Source organism: Akebia trifoliata, chromosome 4 (assembly GCF_017979445.1).
Source record: "Akebia trifoliata isolate Shusen 1 chromosome 4, ASM1797944v1, whole genome shotgun sequence".
NCBI classification, from domain to species: domain Eukaryota; kingdom Viridiplantae; phylum Streptophyta; class Magnoliopsida; order Ranunculales; family Lardizabalaceae; genus Akebia; species Akebia trifoliata.
In genome coordinates, this window is record NC_141378.1 from 10,226,259 (window position 1) to 10,243,318 (window position 17,060).

Sequence of the window (17,060 nt, forward strand, 5' to 3'; positions counted from 1 at the left end):
GATCTGACAATTTTAATCTTTGTAAAAGGTCGATCATTGGTTCAAATGTTAATCTCCATTCTACTTTTTAGTAATTCTATCTTAGTTTTGACGTTTTAACATTGAAGGAGGTCGAAATAATTTTTAAAGTCAAAGATGATTTAAAAAGAATAAAAAAAAACAAGGGTTCAGATTCTGCAATTATTCCATGAGACTTCAATTGGATTAATTTAGATAAATTCATGAAAATTTCTTAAAAAATAAAATAAAATAAAAAAGAATAATTTTGGATTTCTTAGCAAAATCCATCTTCTTCAACCCCCTAAAAATCCTATATTGTTCATGGGATTTAAATGTTAGAAAAAAATTAAAGTTAATAGGTAAATATTTTACCATATTTCATGATCAATCGGTAAGTCATCGATTAATTCGTTGATTGGCCAAATTAATCGGCTAAACCACGTTAGGAGAATTTTAGGAAGAAATTTGTGGCTATTCTTACCATTACCTAGGGGTATATCATCAGTTTCAAAACGTGGGGTATCTCAAATATTCATCAAAATGTGGAGGGGAAATATTTAAATCAGTAAATAATACAAGGAGGGAAAACGAAATGAAGGGCACCTATTAGATTTTTCCGATAAACATGGCACAATATTATTTGTCGTTGGACGTTAATGAATTCAATGTGCAACACCATATAATTATCCAGTTCATAAGGCCTATCCAGTAAGTCACTAAAGTCGTAACATACGTACGCCCTTCAAAAGTTCAAAACTTTGAAGTTCAAGCTCTCTCTCTCACCCTTCTAATGGCGACAGAAACCCTAACCAGAGACCAGTACGTCTACTTAGCCAAGCTCGCAGAGCAAGCCGAGCGATACGAGGAGATGGTAAGTTTCATGGAGAAGCTCGTTGTTGGATCCTCCTCTGTAGCCGAACTCACAGTCGAAGAACGAAATCTCCTCTCTGTCGCCTACAAGAACGTTATTGGATCTCTTCGTGCGGCTTGGCGCATAGTATCTTCGATTGAACAGAAGGAAGAAGGACGCAAGAATGAGGAACACGTAGTTCTTGTCAAAGAGTACAGGTCGAAGGTTGAATCTGAACTTTCGGATGTCTGTGCTGGAATTTTGAAGCTTTTGGATTCTCATCTCATCCCTTCTGCTTCTGCAAGTGAATCCAAGGTGTTTTATCTCAAGATGAAGGGAGATTATCATCGATATCTTGCCGAATTCAAGATCGGGACTGAGCGAAAAGAGGCGGCAGAAGATACCATGCTTGCTTACAAGGCTGCTCAGGTATTAGGGTTTTTATTTTTTCTAGGGTTTTATTTGATATTTTAGTGTCAAGATGTGTAAATTGTTATTGGTGATTAGGATTTTTTGAAAAAAATGCTTTCTGATGCATAAGAGGAACAAAGATTGGATTTTGATGCTAAGGTATTAGGGAATTTTTTTCCCTAGGGTTTTGGTTTATGTTTTAGTGTCAAGATGTGGAAATTGTTATGGGTGGTGATTAGGATTTTTTGAAAATTTTGATTCCTGGTGCATACTTGAAACAACGGTTGGATTTTGTTGCTCAGGTATTAGGGCTTTTTCTTTTTTCTAGGGTTTTGTTTGATGTTGTAGTGTCCAGGTGTGGGAATTGTTATTGGTGATCAGTATTTTTTGAAAATTTGCTTTCTGATGCATACAAGGAACAAATATTGGATTTTGATTTAATTTTTATTGGATAAGATTTTTCCTTTTTCAAGAGTTTTTGCTGATGTTTTAGTGTCAAGATGTGGAATTTGTCATTGTTGATCAGTATTTTTTGAAAACTTTGCTTTCTGATGCATATGTTTGATTATTTTTTTATTGGTTAGGGTCTTTCTCTTTTCTAGGGTTTTGTCTGATGTTTTAGCGTCAAGATGTGGAAATTGTTATTGGTGACCAGGACTTTTTGAAAATTTTGCTTTCTGATGCATATGAAGAACAAAGATTGGATTTTGATATATTTTTTTTCATGGTTTGAAGGATATTGCGCTTGCTGATCTTGCACCAACACATCCTATAAGATTAGGGTTGGCGCTCAATTTCTCTGTATTTTACTACGAGATACTCAATTCGTCAGAGAAAGCTTGTAGCATGGCTAAGCAGGTTCGATTTATTCACTTCTAAATTTCTATCGGATATTAACTTACACTTTCTTTGAAGGATATTCCATTATTTGAATTGGTTCCTCATTTGTGTTGGATTTTATTATTAGTAGGTCTAAGTAATAAGGGAGAATGTAACAATTGAATTTTGTGTGGTCAATCTTAGTCTGCTTACTCTGCTGAACATGACCTGGAAAAGAATGAAATTGTTTCACGCGGTTCTTTAACTTTTTGTTTCTTTATTCGTTTGGACTTAGGTTTTTATCCACTCAGAAATTGTAATGTAAATGCCCGTTAGATTTATATCCATTCTCTTTTTAATAACTTAGCTTGTTGTTTAGATGATTGCTGCTATGGGATCTTTAAGTTATGAAACTGACATGAAGCCTTGGTGCATTTTTGGGGTTTTAGATAGACCAACTGAATATATGGATTTTTCTTCTTCTTCTTGGTAAGATATCCCAAGCGATTTCTTTTTGTTAAATAGACATACTAGTAGCATGAATCTTCTACCCAACGTGTTGCTTCTGTTATGGAATCCCGCCTCTGCTCATACAATAGTTTAACTTGGTTTTGGTGATGCTTCCGCTCCCTACATAGAGCCACTTCTTGGTGCTTTGAGTTATTAAGATAGGGTGTGGTACGGGGATTTGCACATATTGCACATAGTAAAGATGAGGAAGCTGAGATGATAAGTGGAAAATCTAGAAAGGAGAAATTAAACTCAGTACATTCAGGAAAACATAGGCATCGCGTAGGTGATAAATTAAGAGAAAATTGATTGAAATGGATTAGACATGTGCAACAAAGGCTGATTACAGTCCCAGTTGATAGAATGTGCAAGTGCAATGTTCTAAAAGAGCGAGAGAAAGACCAAAAATGCATTGATTGTGTTAGTGAGAGGGGTATGAACACATTAAAACAAACAGAAGATAATCTCTTTATATAGAATTGAACACAACAAGATTCATTCTGTTGACACCAAATTTTTGGGATAAGGGTTTGATGTTGATGCCGATCTTTTTATTGATTTAATGGATGATCATATGAGCAAGAGTGCCGCTTTAATCTTTTTAAGTGTTGAGTGTCATTTTATAAATTGTGACATATTAAGAAAAGATATAGCCATGTAGTTTTAGGTTCATCAGGTTTCATTATTGCGGTAATACAGAAATTTTGGTATTATAATGCTTGTTTAAGAAATCAATATTTTGAGCCACCCATCGTTTGTACTTGTTCTCTACCAATATGTATCCAATCAGAATCATAATTGGAAAGCTAGGAAAAGTATGCAGGAGCTGGACTAACGAGATCGTAATTCATCAACAAGAAATCCTAGGAATTGCGGGGTGCACTGATTATTTCGAGTTGAACAGTAAAGAAATAGGACAGTGAGGGTTTTTGCACTTGATTCTTACTTACCATTTCGAGCGACTCCAATAGATCCATAAGTTAGGTTTCACCCTGGCCCAAACTAGAAAAAGTAATCTCTGACTGGACTAATTATTAAAAAAAAAAAATCCTTTGTATAGGCAGGTGGATCTCTCTTCAAGGTCAATGTAAGAATGAAAAGCTGAAGCATGAGCCAAAAAGAAGGTGATGGAACGGAATCATTGTCATTGTCAAATGTAAGGAAAGGGAAAGCCAAATAATGAAGGTTCTAGTCATTGTCAAATCCCTTTTTTGTTGTTGTGATTTGACATATCACTAATGACTTAGTTGGAAATTCTTTGGGTTTGCTTTAAAAATTTGTGGAGGGGAAATTGGAGCTACTGTCAATATCTTTGGATGTCCCCTACAATTATGAGTTTTACACCATCGCTAAATCAATGAAGTAGAAGAGAGAGTACTGGAGTTCCTATGAGGTTCATTGCCAAAGTAGACAACTACATCTTTGGGCTCTTCATTGTTGTTCTACTTGAATCATATCATTTAATGAATTATGGGTTTGTCTCTCATACTATAATTATCTTTTTTTTTCCTTCAGATTTATTTCTTTATAAAAGAATTTGGTTTAGTAGGTTTGATGTCAACTTCATAGGTCATATGCCTTGGACCATGATTGTGGTAAGTTTGATGTCATATCTAGAACCATGCCCATGGTAGGTGTGGGAGGAAAAACTCCATTCAATACCTCGAGATGCGTGGTATACTTGGTGAGGATCTTTTGATTGTCTTTTCTAGTTAAAATGTACACTTTGATGGGGGTGCTTGAAGATTTCACTCTGACGCTCAAGTCAGTTTTCAGTTTCACAGAGTTTTGACTTAGGTTATGATAAAATGCATGCATGTTCTTCCGTTCTTCATTTACTTATAAGTGTTAGTTGTGGTAGGTCGTTGTTTAATCCATTATGTTATGTCTAAAGGCATACTTCAGATGATCGTCCTTTCTGTTTCATGTGAATGTAACATTCTTTTTGACATTGTCTTCATAATATATTCTACTGGATATCAAAATCATACTCAATTTTCATGTCAGTGATTAGGCTTAGCATGCTTCACGACTGTCCTAATTTCAGGGATTTGGTGGGATCCTTTCTATCCTAGCTTTGGGATCATAACACTTGTTTGTGCTTATAATAGGTTTTGGAGCCATGTCTTTGTCAGAATCTTGTCACATTTTTTTTTGAAAATCCGTCCTACCTTGCGTAAGCGTAAGTTTCAAGAAGAAAAATGTCTCCTATCAAGGGAGACATCTCAGATATCCCCGAGCCAATTCCCTTGTATGTGGTATCATGATTAGGAATTAAACTGCCTCCTAATTGGGGACTTGCCTTTAAAAGCAAGCATTAATTGCCCCTACCTAGGATTTTGTAAGCTCCCTCATGACTCAAGGCTACCCTTAATACACACATCTTGATGTGTCATGTATACAACTTGTATCACATGTAATTTCTTTCTCACAACAATTTGAAGGGAATCAAGTGCACACTTACTCTTGACAACGAGAAGGGAATTGAGTGCAATCACACATTCGTTCTCTTAGTGATGGAAAGGGTATTGAGTGCAATTGTGAGTTTGTTACTCAGGTGTGAAAAATATTGGGTACAACCACACATTTCTTGTTCTCTACAGGTAGATCGAATGCAATCACGTCCCCCTCACTCCTAACAATAGGGAGCATTTAGTCTAGAAAGAGGTACAACTACGATGTCTGACTAATAAAATCAATATTCTTGGTGATCCATAATTGCATTATACTCCACCATTGAGAAAGGACATTATGGGTGCAATAAGTGACATTTGGTACAGACTAAGTATATGACCTCAAGATATATGCATTGGTCTTTTAAGAATCATAAGAGGATTGATGAAATTTGAGCTTGAAGTGATTCAATTTGCAGTTGGAAGCAAACTTTGTCCTTAATTGGGAGATTGCATAGATGAGAGTCAAGACTCAACTTGGGTATATACGAGACTTGTCTCCCTTGTTAGGAGCATCCTATGATTGAGGTAGGACCTATTTTTGACAAAAAACACGATAAATTCTGACAAAGGCATACACAAAAATCTATTAGAAGTATGCATAATTATCACCATTCTGAATATGTTAGAGAAAATATCTCATCAACTCCCTGAAGTCTCACGGTAGCCGTCAAATGGGCCGAGACCAATTGTCATCATGACAGCTAGGGCATGTTTATGGCATCCATCAGGATACGTATTTCAAACATGACAAAAAAACTAGTGGGGCATGTCTCTCAGATTTGCCCAATAATGAAGATCATTGAAAATATGACTCTTGACTTGATAAGAGTGCTGTGACAACAACCTACTCCGATCAACATCTATAGGAAGATGAAGAAAGAATGAATAAGTATGCATTATATCAAACTTGAGTCAAAATTCTGTGAAATTGAAAACTGCTTTGGACGTCGGAGTGAAATTTGTCGGTGCTCTATTGGAATGTGCATTTACATCATAGAAGACAATCAAAATATTCCCATCAAGCTTGCCATGCACCTTGAGGTATTGGAGAATGATTTTCTCCCACACTTGTAGACATGATTTAGACATGACTATGGAGTTGATGTTAGATTACTATAGGTATGTAGTTAGGCATGTCTTCTGGACGTAACATCACACCTTTTACACTTAACCCTTTATAAATAGGGAGATATGTTATGAAAGGAGGAATTTTTACTAGCAAAGAAGATAAAGTTGTAAATACATAAAATTACCTTTTTTTAGTGGATCAATTTCTAGGAGCTCAACGATGCAGTCATCGATTTTTTTGCATTGAACCTTGTAAGAATTCTTGTGTTCTTTCTTTCTTTCTTTTCCATGTCATTGATTAATGTCAAAGAAACACATGAAATTCATGGGACATTTTTATGGTATGTGGTTTTGGTTTTCGAATCAATTATCTTATTAGTCAAGGTATGGATGTTAAAAATATCCGGAACTGGTAACCTAGACCGGTTTTTTACCTTGAAATTGGATCGGAATCGGTTTCTTAGTTGGACTGTGACTAACCGGATGAGTATTGGTTTGATCTTGGGTTAGGTGTCTAAAACCGAATTGAACTTGGAAGCGGATCAATTTTTTCCTCACAAACTTGGACTAAAACCCGGAACCAAACCGAAACTCGCGAACCTGGTCTTTGTCCTGATTTTTAGAACTCCATTAGTCTTGAAGGCCGTTCTGATTTTTTTTTCAATTTTTTTTTTTTTTTTTTTTGAACTTTCAAAACCCTGTGGGCAGCTTGTTTGGCGTCAGTACTTTTCAAATGTTATAAATATAAAATACTTTTCAAACGTTCCTTTCCGAACTCTTGGGATTGCTTGGATTGGCAATCTATAAGAGGTTTTCCTAGATTTCCCTTTAGGAAATATTGGCTTTGATGGTGATTCAATCAAATTTCGTATTTTTTAGAAAATTTCTTCTTTAATTTTCCTTGTGGATACAAGGATTTTCTACGGAAGAATATGTGGATCTCCTACGTTTCACCACACTTCAACTGTATCAAATACAATTGTTTTAGAATTCATGAGGAAGAATCCAACCTCCTCATCCGATTGCTTTGCTGGATCACAATGACGGTGAAATTACGATTTCAAACAATATGGTGATTCAGGATGACTAGAACAATCTGTGTACCGTTATTTATGAATAACATCAATGATGTTTGGTAACTGATGCTTAATCATAAAGAAACTACTGTAACTAATTGTATTTGTTTTCGATTGGGTGATTTCATGAACAATCCGTGTACTGCTGGCATTTAGGAATAACATCAATGATGCTTTAATCGTGATGAATTAGCTGTATTAGGTGTTGTCTAGCTTGTTTCATGACATTTCCATATCAGTATTTGTTAGCAGCAGCGTGGAGGAACTTTAGCAATGGTAGTAGCTTTGTTCATGGCTGGTGACTGCTGGTTATTAGTGTTTTAAAAAACTTACACCTCAAGGTGTACGCCTCAAAGCGAGGGGTAGGCTTCATGCCTTGAGGCTTAAGCCTCATCAAACATCAGTAAGGCTTACGCCTTAAGAGGTATGAGGCTCACGGCTCAATATGCACTGAGGCTCACGCCTCAATAGATTCGGCAAAACCCAATATTGTGGATCAAAAAAATCATTTTTTTATATATATTTTCTTGCTTTATTTTACACAAATACCCCCCCTATGTCTCTTATTTACATAACCCTACTAAATAGAAGTGTTTTTTAATCTTCCAAAGTTAGATTATCAAGTGATCTCTCAAAATCTCTTTGAAATCCTAAAATCTCCCTACACCAAGATTTCTTCTTTGTGGCTCTAATACTCATCCGAATTCGAATCCGTCGGTTCCTACAACTTTCTTACGAAGATTGTGATAAAATAGAACCAAGAAATCAATGAATTTCCAAGGTTTTGAGATATTTGATTTGTCTATGTACATTCTTGAACTTTTTGTCATTTTTTTTTCTTTCAAAAACTCATATTTCTTTGTTGTTTTTGTGTTTGATTCTATATTACATTGCTACTTCCTTACATTTTTTATGCTTAATTTTTATTTGATGCTTGAAGGTTGTTTACTTGTTTTCATATTTTTTTTCTTCTGAATTTATTATAATTTTTATATATTTTTTAGGATTTAAAAATAAAAATAAAATAATTGAGGCTTATGCCTCGCCTCAAGTACCCCAAACCCCAGAAGTACACCTTAGGTACTTTAAAACATTGCTGGTTATAACTTGATTAAGGCGTCAGATGTAGCCCCATCAAAGATTAATTTCTATAAAATGGCCAACAGGGAAAATTGTACATTGATGACTGTGACAAGAACTTTTATGCCAATGAAATTATATCTTCACATGCTTAAATAGCCAATGGCTTTATTTCCAGTCATTGTAACAAGCAAGTGTTAGAGATGATTGGTGATAAAAGACCATACTTGATGATGATGTAGAAAGGTGGTTGAATTGCATCTACCTATTTTGCAAGGATGAAAAATTTTCACTTAGAAGCTAAATTTCGTAATAGTGGTTCAAATCAAATAAGAGAGAGATCTGAATTTTTAGGTGCTTCATCACCAAAATCAATGACTGCCTATTGGGGCTCCTTGATTCCGATTTAGTAGATTCATGTTAGTTTACATGTTACAACTTTAGCTCTCATAGCTAGTCCAATCCCATTTTTCTTGAGATTTCTCTTCTTTATAAAGGGTTTGGTATGCCAATTATGTCTAGGACCATGTTTGTGGTAGATTTGACGTCACATTATAGATTATGTTTACAACCATGCTTGTAGTAGGTATTGAAGGAAAATTCTCATTCAAATACCTTGAAATGAAATCTCATTCTTATATCTCGAGATGTGTGATAATTTTAATGACCATCCTTTAATTGTTTTTCTACTTTAAATACTCTGATGGAATGCCTGTAGATTTCACTCCGACGCTCAAGTCAATTTTAGATTTTATTGAGTTTTCGCTTGTGTTGGTGTATAATGCGTACATGTTCCTTCATTCTTCCTTTTCGTATAGGTTTTGGTCATGGTAGGTCATTGTCGTATTCTTCATATCGCGACTGCATTCAACCTTCCTTGTTGGTCACATTTATGTTACACACCTTGCCTAGTGTTAGTTTCTTGGGAGGTATGCTTTGACAGAAATTAGGTTCATACCTTGTCAAGATGGTGATCAATCTCAACTTGTTTTGTGACTATCATGATTTCAAAGATTTGGTCACATTCTTTTTTGACAAGTTTGAGATTCTATTACTTGCATGTGCTTACAATAGATTTTGGTGCAATGTCTTTATGAATCTGACCACTTTTGTTGAAAATTCATTATACTTTGCTCAAACTTGTGTTTTCAGTGCAAGGGAGGTAAGCCTTAGTCATATCCTTGAGCTAATTCTCGATTCTTGTCTAGACAGTCTTCAAAATAAAAAAAATTACGTTGCTTCCCTATTTTGGGTTAAGCAGTCTTTACCTTAGATTTTGTGAGTCCTCTCATGACTCGTGGTTGCTCAAATGCACCATCTCAATGTGCACGTGTCAAGTTTAATTCTTATTCACAGCAAACGAAGAATCAAGTGCAACAACATATTCTCTTGCTCCCAGCGGCGGAATTGAGATAGAGTGTAACCACATTCTCTTACTCCCAACCATGATTGTTTTCAATCGGGAGAGTGCACGGGGAAGTAGCTTTCAAATCTAATCTCTAAGTTTGCTGAGAAAGAATATTAGCAACTATGATATTTGGCAAATAGAATCGATATTCCTAACGGTGGACCATGATTAAATTGTGCTCCACCACCGAGATGGGGCTATTGTGGGTGCAATAAATATCATTTGGGATCACCTAAGAGTCATAATAGACCTTGTAGAATACAAGGTAAAGACAATTCATTGCATATTGGAAGACAACTCGATCCATGTTAGGGATACTGAATAGCTGAGAGTTGTTTGATATATATATCCTTTGCGAGGTAGAATATGTTTTCAACAAAAGCGTTGTAAGATTCTTACAAAGGCATGGTTTAAAACTTATTATCAGCATTGCAAGTAAAATCATCTTAAACTTATTAGGAAAATGTTCTCATCAAATCCTTGAAATCATGATAGCCGCCAAGCAAGTTGAGGTTAGTCACGCCATTATGACAGTCAAGGTATGACTTTCATGTTAGGCAAACTTTTGCATATGTGACCAAAAAACAATGCTTCGTGGATTATATGTGATCAGTAAGGAAGGTCATTCAAAATATGGATATTGACATGATAAGAAGGATACGACAATAATTTATCACAACCGACACCTATAAGAAGAGGATGAATGAAGAAAAAAATATGCATTTTGCCCCAATCCAATCGTCAATTTCGTAAAATTAAAAATTGACTTGGGGGTCGGAGTGGAATCTTTAGGCACCTTACCAAAATTTGCATTTAAAGTAGATAATATAATTAGAGGATCCTCATCAAGTGTGGCATGTATTTCAAGGTGTATTACAAAGATTTTTTTCCTTCACCTACCATAGGTATAGTCTTAAATATGACTTGTAGAAATGACATCAAAACCTATCATAGTGACATCACACCTATTACACCCAATCCTTTATCAAAAGAGAGAAAATGTCAGGAAAATTGGGATTTTGGTCTAGTTATGAGAAATAAAGCTGGAGTATATTTAAAATGATATGATTCTAGTGGATTGGCTTCAAGGGACCTGTGGATGTAACCGTCAATTTTGGTGGAAACCTCATAAAGGATATGATATTTTTCTTTCTGCCTTCCCTCCAACTCTCTCTCTCTCTCATCTACTTCATTGATGTGAGAGGCATGATAGTCCCACGATCCTACTAGGAGCGTGGTTGTTACTTCCCTCCTAGTAGTGACATGTGGCATAAACAAGGTTAAGTGTTTTATTTGATTTGTATCCACCACGAGAAGCAAGTAAAGGGTACTTTGGGCATTGAATTTTTAAAAATTTCACCAAAACCCCTTCTACTTTCACCCAATTCCTTTTACATATCTACTTTTCCCGCCACCGTTTTTTTTTTTTTCACTCTATTATAATTAGTAATTTTTGACAAGTTTTTGTAATTTTTTTTATAAAAATAATTACTTTTTAATTATTTAAATATTTAATTTTAAAATAGAAATATGATCATGTAACTGAGAATCTTCTAATTAACTATTTTTTGATAGAAAGATTATAATTTTACTAATATATAAATATGGTCATGAGCATATTCTATTTCACCATCTCATTTGAGATGGGATGACTTAGATGAGTCGACTCGGTAGCTGTGTGAGATGATGGAATATACCACATTATAAAAATCAACGCTTCTCATTTGAGAAGGGATAACTCAGATGAGTCAACTCGGTAGCTGTGTGGGGATATAGATTTCTGTGTTCTAAAATTCTTGGATGGATAGAAAAGGGCTTGGGTAAAATTTTAAAGAGATTGGGGTGACGTATTTAAAATATAAAATTCCCACAATATCTTTAACTTATTTGGTACGACTTAGATAAAAACAAAACCATCTAAAATCTCATGTTCTCTTTTATACCACATGTCACTACTAGGAGGGAAGCAACTACGACGCTCCTAGGAGGAGCATCCTATCATACCTCCTGATGTAAATTGGGATGTAAAATTCATTATTGTGTGGAATGAATCTTGATGTATGAGTGTTGATTTCCCCCTTATGGTTTGTTCAATCTTTTTCTCAATTGACGCCAAGATCTATAAGTGTGCAACATTCGATAGAAAATATTTTTTGAGTTCTATTCGAGAAATGCTTTGGAAGTCATAGGATATTTTTGTGATGCCAGGATTTGGAATTTGGATTAATTATCCAAAATCATATTAGTCAAGGCATGATTAGGAAAGTTTTAGTTCTCACATGTTTTTCAGGGAGACATTTGGAAATATTTTATGAAGTCTTACAAATTTTTTTTGAGATATCACTTGGAGATCCATCTTGTTTTCTAGTTGTTAATGATCTTGGAATTGTATTTTTACAAACCGTATGGTGAGATATGCATACATAGTTTGAAATATGGGCAGAGAAAACACATGTGCATTTATTTTACTGTATGACAATGGCCTTAAATCACACATGCCATAATGGCATAGGCATTCTAATGATAGAAAATAGGATATGTAATCGCATATTACAGCAATGGTACACATAGAGAGTTATACCATAAGAAGAATCTCTAAGGTATTGAGGCAGGATCATATCCATTCCTCAATAGATGTGCATTACACTGAACCAATCTCTCATCAAAAGAGGTGGTCCTACAAGACAAGAAAGAAGAAGAGTACTATTAGGAGTAGACACCTAAATTGAAGATTAAATATATTTTAATTAGTTACTTTGATATGATAAAATCATGATAAAAGGTAAGATTAAGAACATTTGAAATGTAATTGGGTTGCTATTTGTTTAGAAGTAGAAGCTTAGGCTAGAGATTTCTGTAAATATTGGTTAATTTGATGCAACAGAAATAAGTTGATTTTGATCAGTGAATCGAGTTCTTTTGAAGGAAGTTTTTTCCTTTGGTCTGAACCTTATTTGTCAAGATGTGTGCATGATCAACCCTTGGTTGATCTTGCATCAAATATGTTCTTCATATGCTTTGATTCAAAGTAAATTCAATTCAATTCAATTATAAATATAAAAAATTTCTTTATCTTCAAAGGGGATTGAAACCTCCTAAACAATTTTTTGTACGATTAGCATCATAGACCACTTTGCATTACACTTGTAAATAGACTCCAAAGAAAAGAAGTGCCTAGTACTACGAAACCTTACTTGGTTATAAGAATCCAGCTCAAAATAGGAAGCTAAACTTGATAAATAAAAATTAAGAACCACCTCTATTAGATAGGATTGTAGCTTAAAATAGTGAGAATGTGTGACCAACTTCAACTTTTTCCTAGGGAAGAATAAGGTTGTTATGGGTTTACTGTGAGAAATTGAGGTAACAGAAGCATGTGAATCAATAGATTCGATAGGTTGTGTTTAATGGAATATTCAAAATCAATTTGAATCAATAGATTCAATTGATAAACAAGCAATAACTTGAAAGAAAATAAAGCATAAAGCTAAAAAATAATTAAAAGAGAAAAAATAATTGAATTGATTATTGAATTTTCGGATTTTGAGCTCCTTATATAGATACTCCATTCTAACTTAGAATCCTACTAAAATATTAAAAATTAACATTTCTAGCCTATTTATAACATAATACTAACTTTCTAATTCTATTAGAACTCAAATTGGATACTTCTAAGCACTTCTAATTATATAGTCTAAATAATAGAAACAAATTAGAAATTAACACAGAACTGTACTCCTAACATAATTATGAATAGAAATCCTACTAGAACTAGAAATTGAAATAAAACCTAATAAAGTTAGAAAACTACTTAGAGGTGTAGATATCCTACATCAAGCTCCCTTTCTTTGAAACAACTCGTCCTCAAGTTTTTCTTTAAGGCATTTTTTTTTTCTTTTTTCCCATTCATTTCTCGCTCTAATCAATTTCTAGTGATATCCGTTCTTTAGACTTTGTTTAGAGAATTTAATTGACTATAGCATATCATCAAGCAAATTCTTCATATAAATATTATCGTTTATATTCTTCAAGATATGTAGGAGTTCAATTTTCTTCAACTTGGTCTTGTAAATTCTGACGGAAAAACGATATTTATTAAGATAAATCACGACCAAGTCTTTTTTTTTTATACCTTTTGAATTTTTTATCTTCATCGATTTTGTACTTGTTAGTAAAAGTTTCAAGGTTCTTTTCCAGTTGTTCCTTCAATGTCATGTTCTTTCAAACTCATCCCATAATGGGGTAGATTTGGGAGACTTACAGTGGGCACTAAATCGGTGTGGCATTGTATATTCCTCATAGGAGACAATAAATTTGACATTTTAGACCGAAGAACACAAGAAAATTCGTCAAGGAGGGGTTGCACCTGATGAAAAACTTGAGTAGGAAGGTCTCGGTTGGAAGGTTGCACTATCATCGGGAACATTTGGCTTGTTTTCTTTAAGTCCTTGTTGATGTTGGTAGAAACAAAGCATGTGCCATTCTCTTTGACTGGTTGGGTAGCCTTAAGCTTTGAATGAGAAGGGTGTAAACTTTGACATCATTATACATGAAAAAATAGGTGTTGGCTTTGCCTCAGTAGGTGACATCATTATCATGAAGTCAAGGTCTTCTCAAGAGGATATGAATTGCTCTCATTGGGATGATGTCACAAATAACCTCATCCTTATATTGCCAAATGCTAAAAAAAAATAGCATTGGCTTGTCAAATTCTTCTTACATTCATCATCCACCCAACCTATAGAATAAGGTGTAGGGTGTTGCGTAGTGGGCAGTTTGAGTGCATCGACTATGTGGTTTGAAATTATATTTTTTGAACTTTCACTATCTATAATTAATCGACACAACTTGTCTTGCACTTTGCATGTAGTTCGGAAAAGACTATGTTGAGTTGAAGGATCAACATGTTGTACCGACAATAAGTTGTGGATAATACAACTGAGATGTTTACCTTCAAATTTCTTGAATTGAGCTTTCAATTTAGTTTTAGTGATGAATTCTCATTCACCAGCCATGAATGTGGATCATGGCAAAAGCTCTGATACCACTTGACATAGCGGAAGCGTATGAATCAATAGATTTGATGCGTTGTGTTCAATGAAACACTTAAAATCAATTTGAATTAATAGATTCTATTGATAAACAAGTAATAGTTTGAAAGAAAATAAAACATAAAGCTAAAAAGTAATTAAAAGAGAAAAAATAATTAAATTTTGGATTTGGAACTCTTTATATAGATAATTCTATCATAACTTAGAATCCTACGAAAATACCAAAAATTAACGTTCCTAACCTATCTATAACATAATACTAACTTTTTAATCCTATTAGAACTCAAATTGGACATTTCTAAGTACTTCTAAATATAACTTAAATAATAAAAACGAATTTAAAATAAATTAGAATCTATCAAGGAATTGTACTCCTAATATAACTATGAAATAAAAATTCTACTAGAAATAGAAATAAAAATAAAACCTAATAGAATTTGAAAACTACTTAGAATTGTAAATGTCCTACATAAAAAACACAGATGTAGAATGGTTTAGTGTGGGTGAACTCCTCGAAATAGAAATGATGGAGATGTTAGCAACCAAATTCTTTCAAACCTCTATGTTGGGCACTCTGCATGTAAAACTTACACGATTAAACATTCAATAGAAACTGTGCTAAGGAGGCATTTGATTTCCTTTCCTAATTCATGCTCTCTTAATTTTTTAGTTTTATTTATATATATATATATATATATGCATGTCACGTTGCAGGCATTCGAGGAAGCCATTGCTGAGCTTGACACATTAGGTGAAGAGTCGTACAAGGACAGCACTCTCATAATGCAGCTTCTGAGGGACAATCTCACTCTTTGGACTTCTGATGCACAGGTGTGTATAAAGATTAGAGAAAACACAGGTGATCTTGAAGAACAACCTACAAAGGAACAAAAACAAACCTGTTTGGCACAAAACAATCTACCCATGACCCTCGGAACTATCTAAAAAAAGTCTTCAAAAAATAATCCCTTATTACTGTGAAAATAACTTGTAATAATAGTTATTATTAAAGGGTTCTTATTTGATAGTAATATTAGTAATTAATTCAATTTTATTTTTTTTGAAACTCACTATAAAGTGACCTAGCAATGTCAGTTTTCCAACTTAATCAAAGTTGTCAAATTAATGTCTCGTTTTCATTTTTCTTTATCATGAGCAAATGTTATCTGTGCAGGACCAGTTGGACGAGGCGTAGATGATTTTATAAGCTGATGGAATCATTCTTCTCCTCGAGGGAGGTGGGCTTGAATGTCATTTGTATTATTAATCTGCATCCATGACTGATGAAATGTACTGCCTGCATGAGCATCGACCGTTTGTTGTTTAATATTCAAATCTGGTTTCATCATATTTAAGAAAAAGAAAACATTTTCAATGATTTTCCTTAACTGATCTAGTTGTAGTATTCTGGTTAATTGGTCAATTAAGCTATCTCCATCCCAATTTTGTTTTACGGATTCTTTAAAAATGTTGTTCTCGAGTTTAATCTTTTTATGCCCTTGAAGAGTTGAATGTAAGTTCACAGGGAGGGTAAATAAGAAGAAACCATGTGACCCAACGTTATGTAACCATTTTGGTAAATAATATTATGAAATTGAGTTTATGGCTATTGTGTAAAAGTTTTTAAAAAATGTGATTGATTTGATTTATATTTTCTTTCCCTCTTTTATTAAAATATTTTTGTGCATAGAAAAAGCTGATTTGGAAATTCACAGAATCCTGGATTGATCAATGTTCTTGAATAAATAAATGAGAATAATAACACACTTATTGTATCGTTAGAAATGGACGTGGGCAACGACAACAAAACCTTATACCAAAGAATTGGAGAGACAGACAAACGGATTTTGTTCCTCCTTTCCTCGCTGTGTTGTTGATCAAGTCTTCTATCTTTGAAAGCAAAGCGGGTTCTATAACCAGCTTGGATTTAGATCAAAGTCAAAAGTGTCTATGAACACCATCTTTAATTGATTGAATTAAAATCTAATTGATCAAATGTGATTCCATGGCTTGTAAATTTCTTGCCTTTGATTTCATTGATATAGTGGTGGTAATACTTGATCTGAGCTGATACGATTGACCCATGGTTGACTACAGGGCTTGGGTTCGGACCAAAGTTACAAGTAGGACTTTCTGTGGATAGGGTTTGGACCTGGTTGATACTGATACGAAAAGTTGATTTTGATTCTGATCCATTTAGTAATAACCCCAATCCGGATCATAACATATAAGATCGGATGTCAAGTTCGAACTGATCCATTGAGGTCCCTAGTCATAATTGTCAGGTTAAAGTGGGTCGATAAAACTGATTCACTATACCATTCCCAATAT

At 34.2% G+C, this 17,060-nt stretch overlaps 1 protein-coding gene across 1 annotated transcript; it reads left to right on the top strand.

Annotated features, from left to right (window-relative positions):
* Positions 1-720: 720 nt before the first annotated feature.
* Positions 721-16,115, top strand: LOC147403684 (14-3-3 protein 1). The gene is made up of 4 exons (XM_086439368.1): positions 721-1,279; positions 1,997-2,119; positions 15,444-15,560; positions 15,904-16,115. The coding sequence occupies exons 1-4, from the start codon at positions 791-793 to the stop codon at positions 15,922-15,924; spliced, it is 750 nt and encodes a 249-aa protein (XP_086295494.1). The 5' UTR covers positions 721-790; the 3' UTR covers positions 15,925-16,115.
* The last annotated feature ends 945 nt before the right edge of the window (positions 16,116-17,060 follow it).

Coding starts and splice junctions, on each gene's coding strand:
- LOC147403684 (XM_086439368.1), top strand. CDS start 791: ATGGCGACAGAAACCCTAACCAGAGACCAGTACGTCTACTTAGCCAAG. Junction 1,280..1,996: donor TTGCTTACAAGGCTGCTCAG/GTATTAGGGTTT, acceptor CATGGTTTGAAG/GATATTGCGCTTGCTGATCT. Junction 2,120..15,443: donor CTTGTAGCATGGCTAAGCAG/GTTCGATTTATT, acceptor GTCACGTTGCAG/GCATTCGAGGAAGCCATTGC.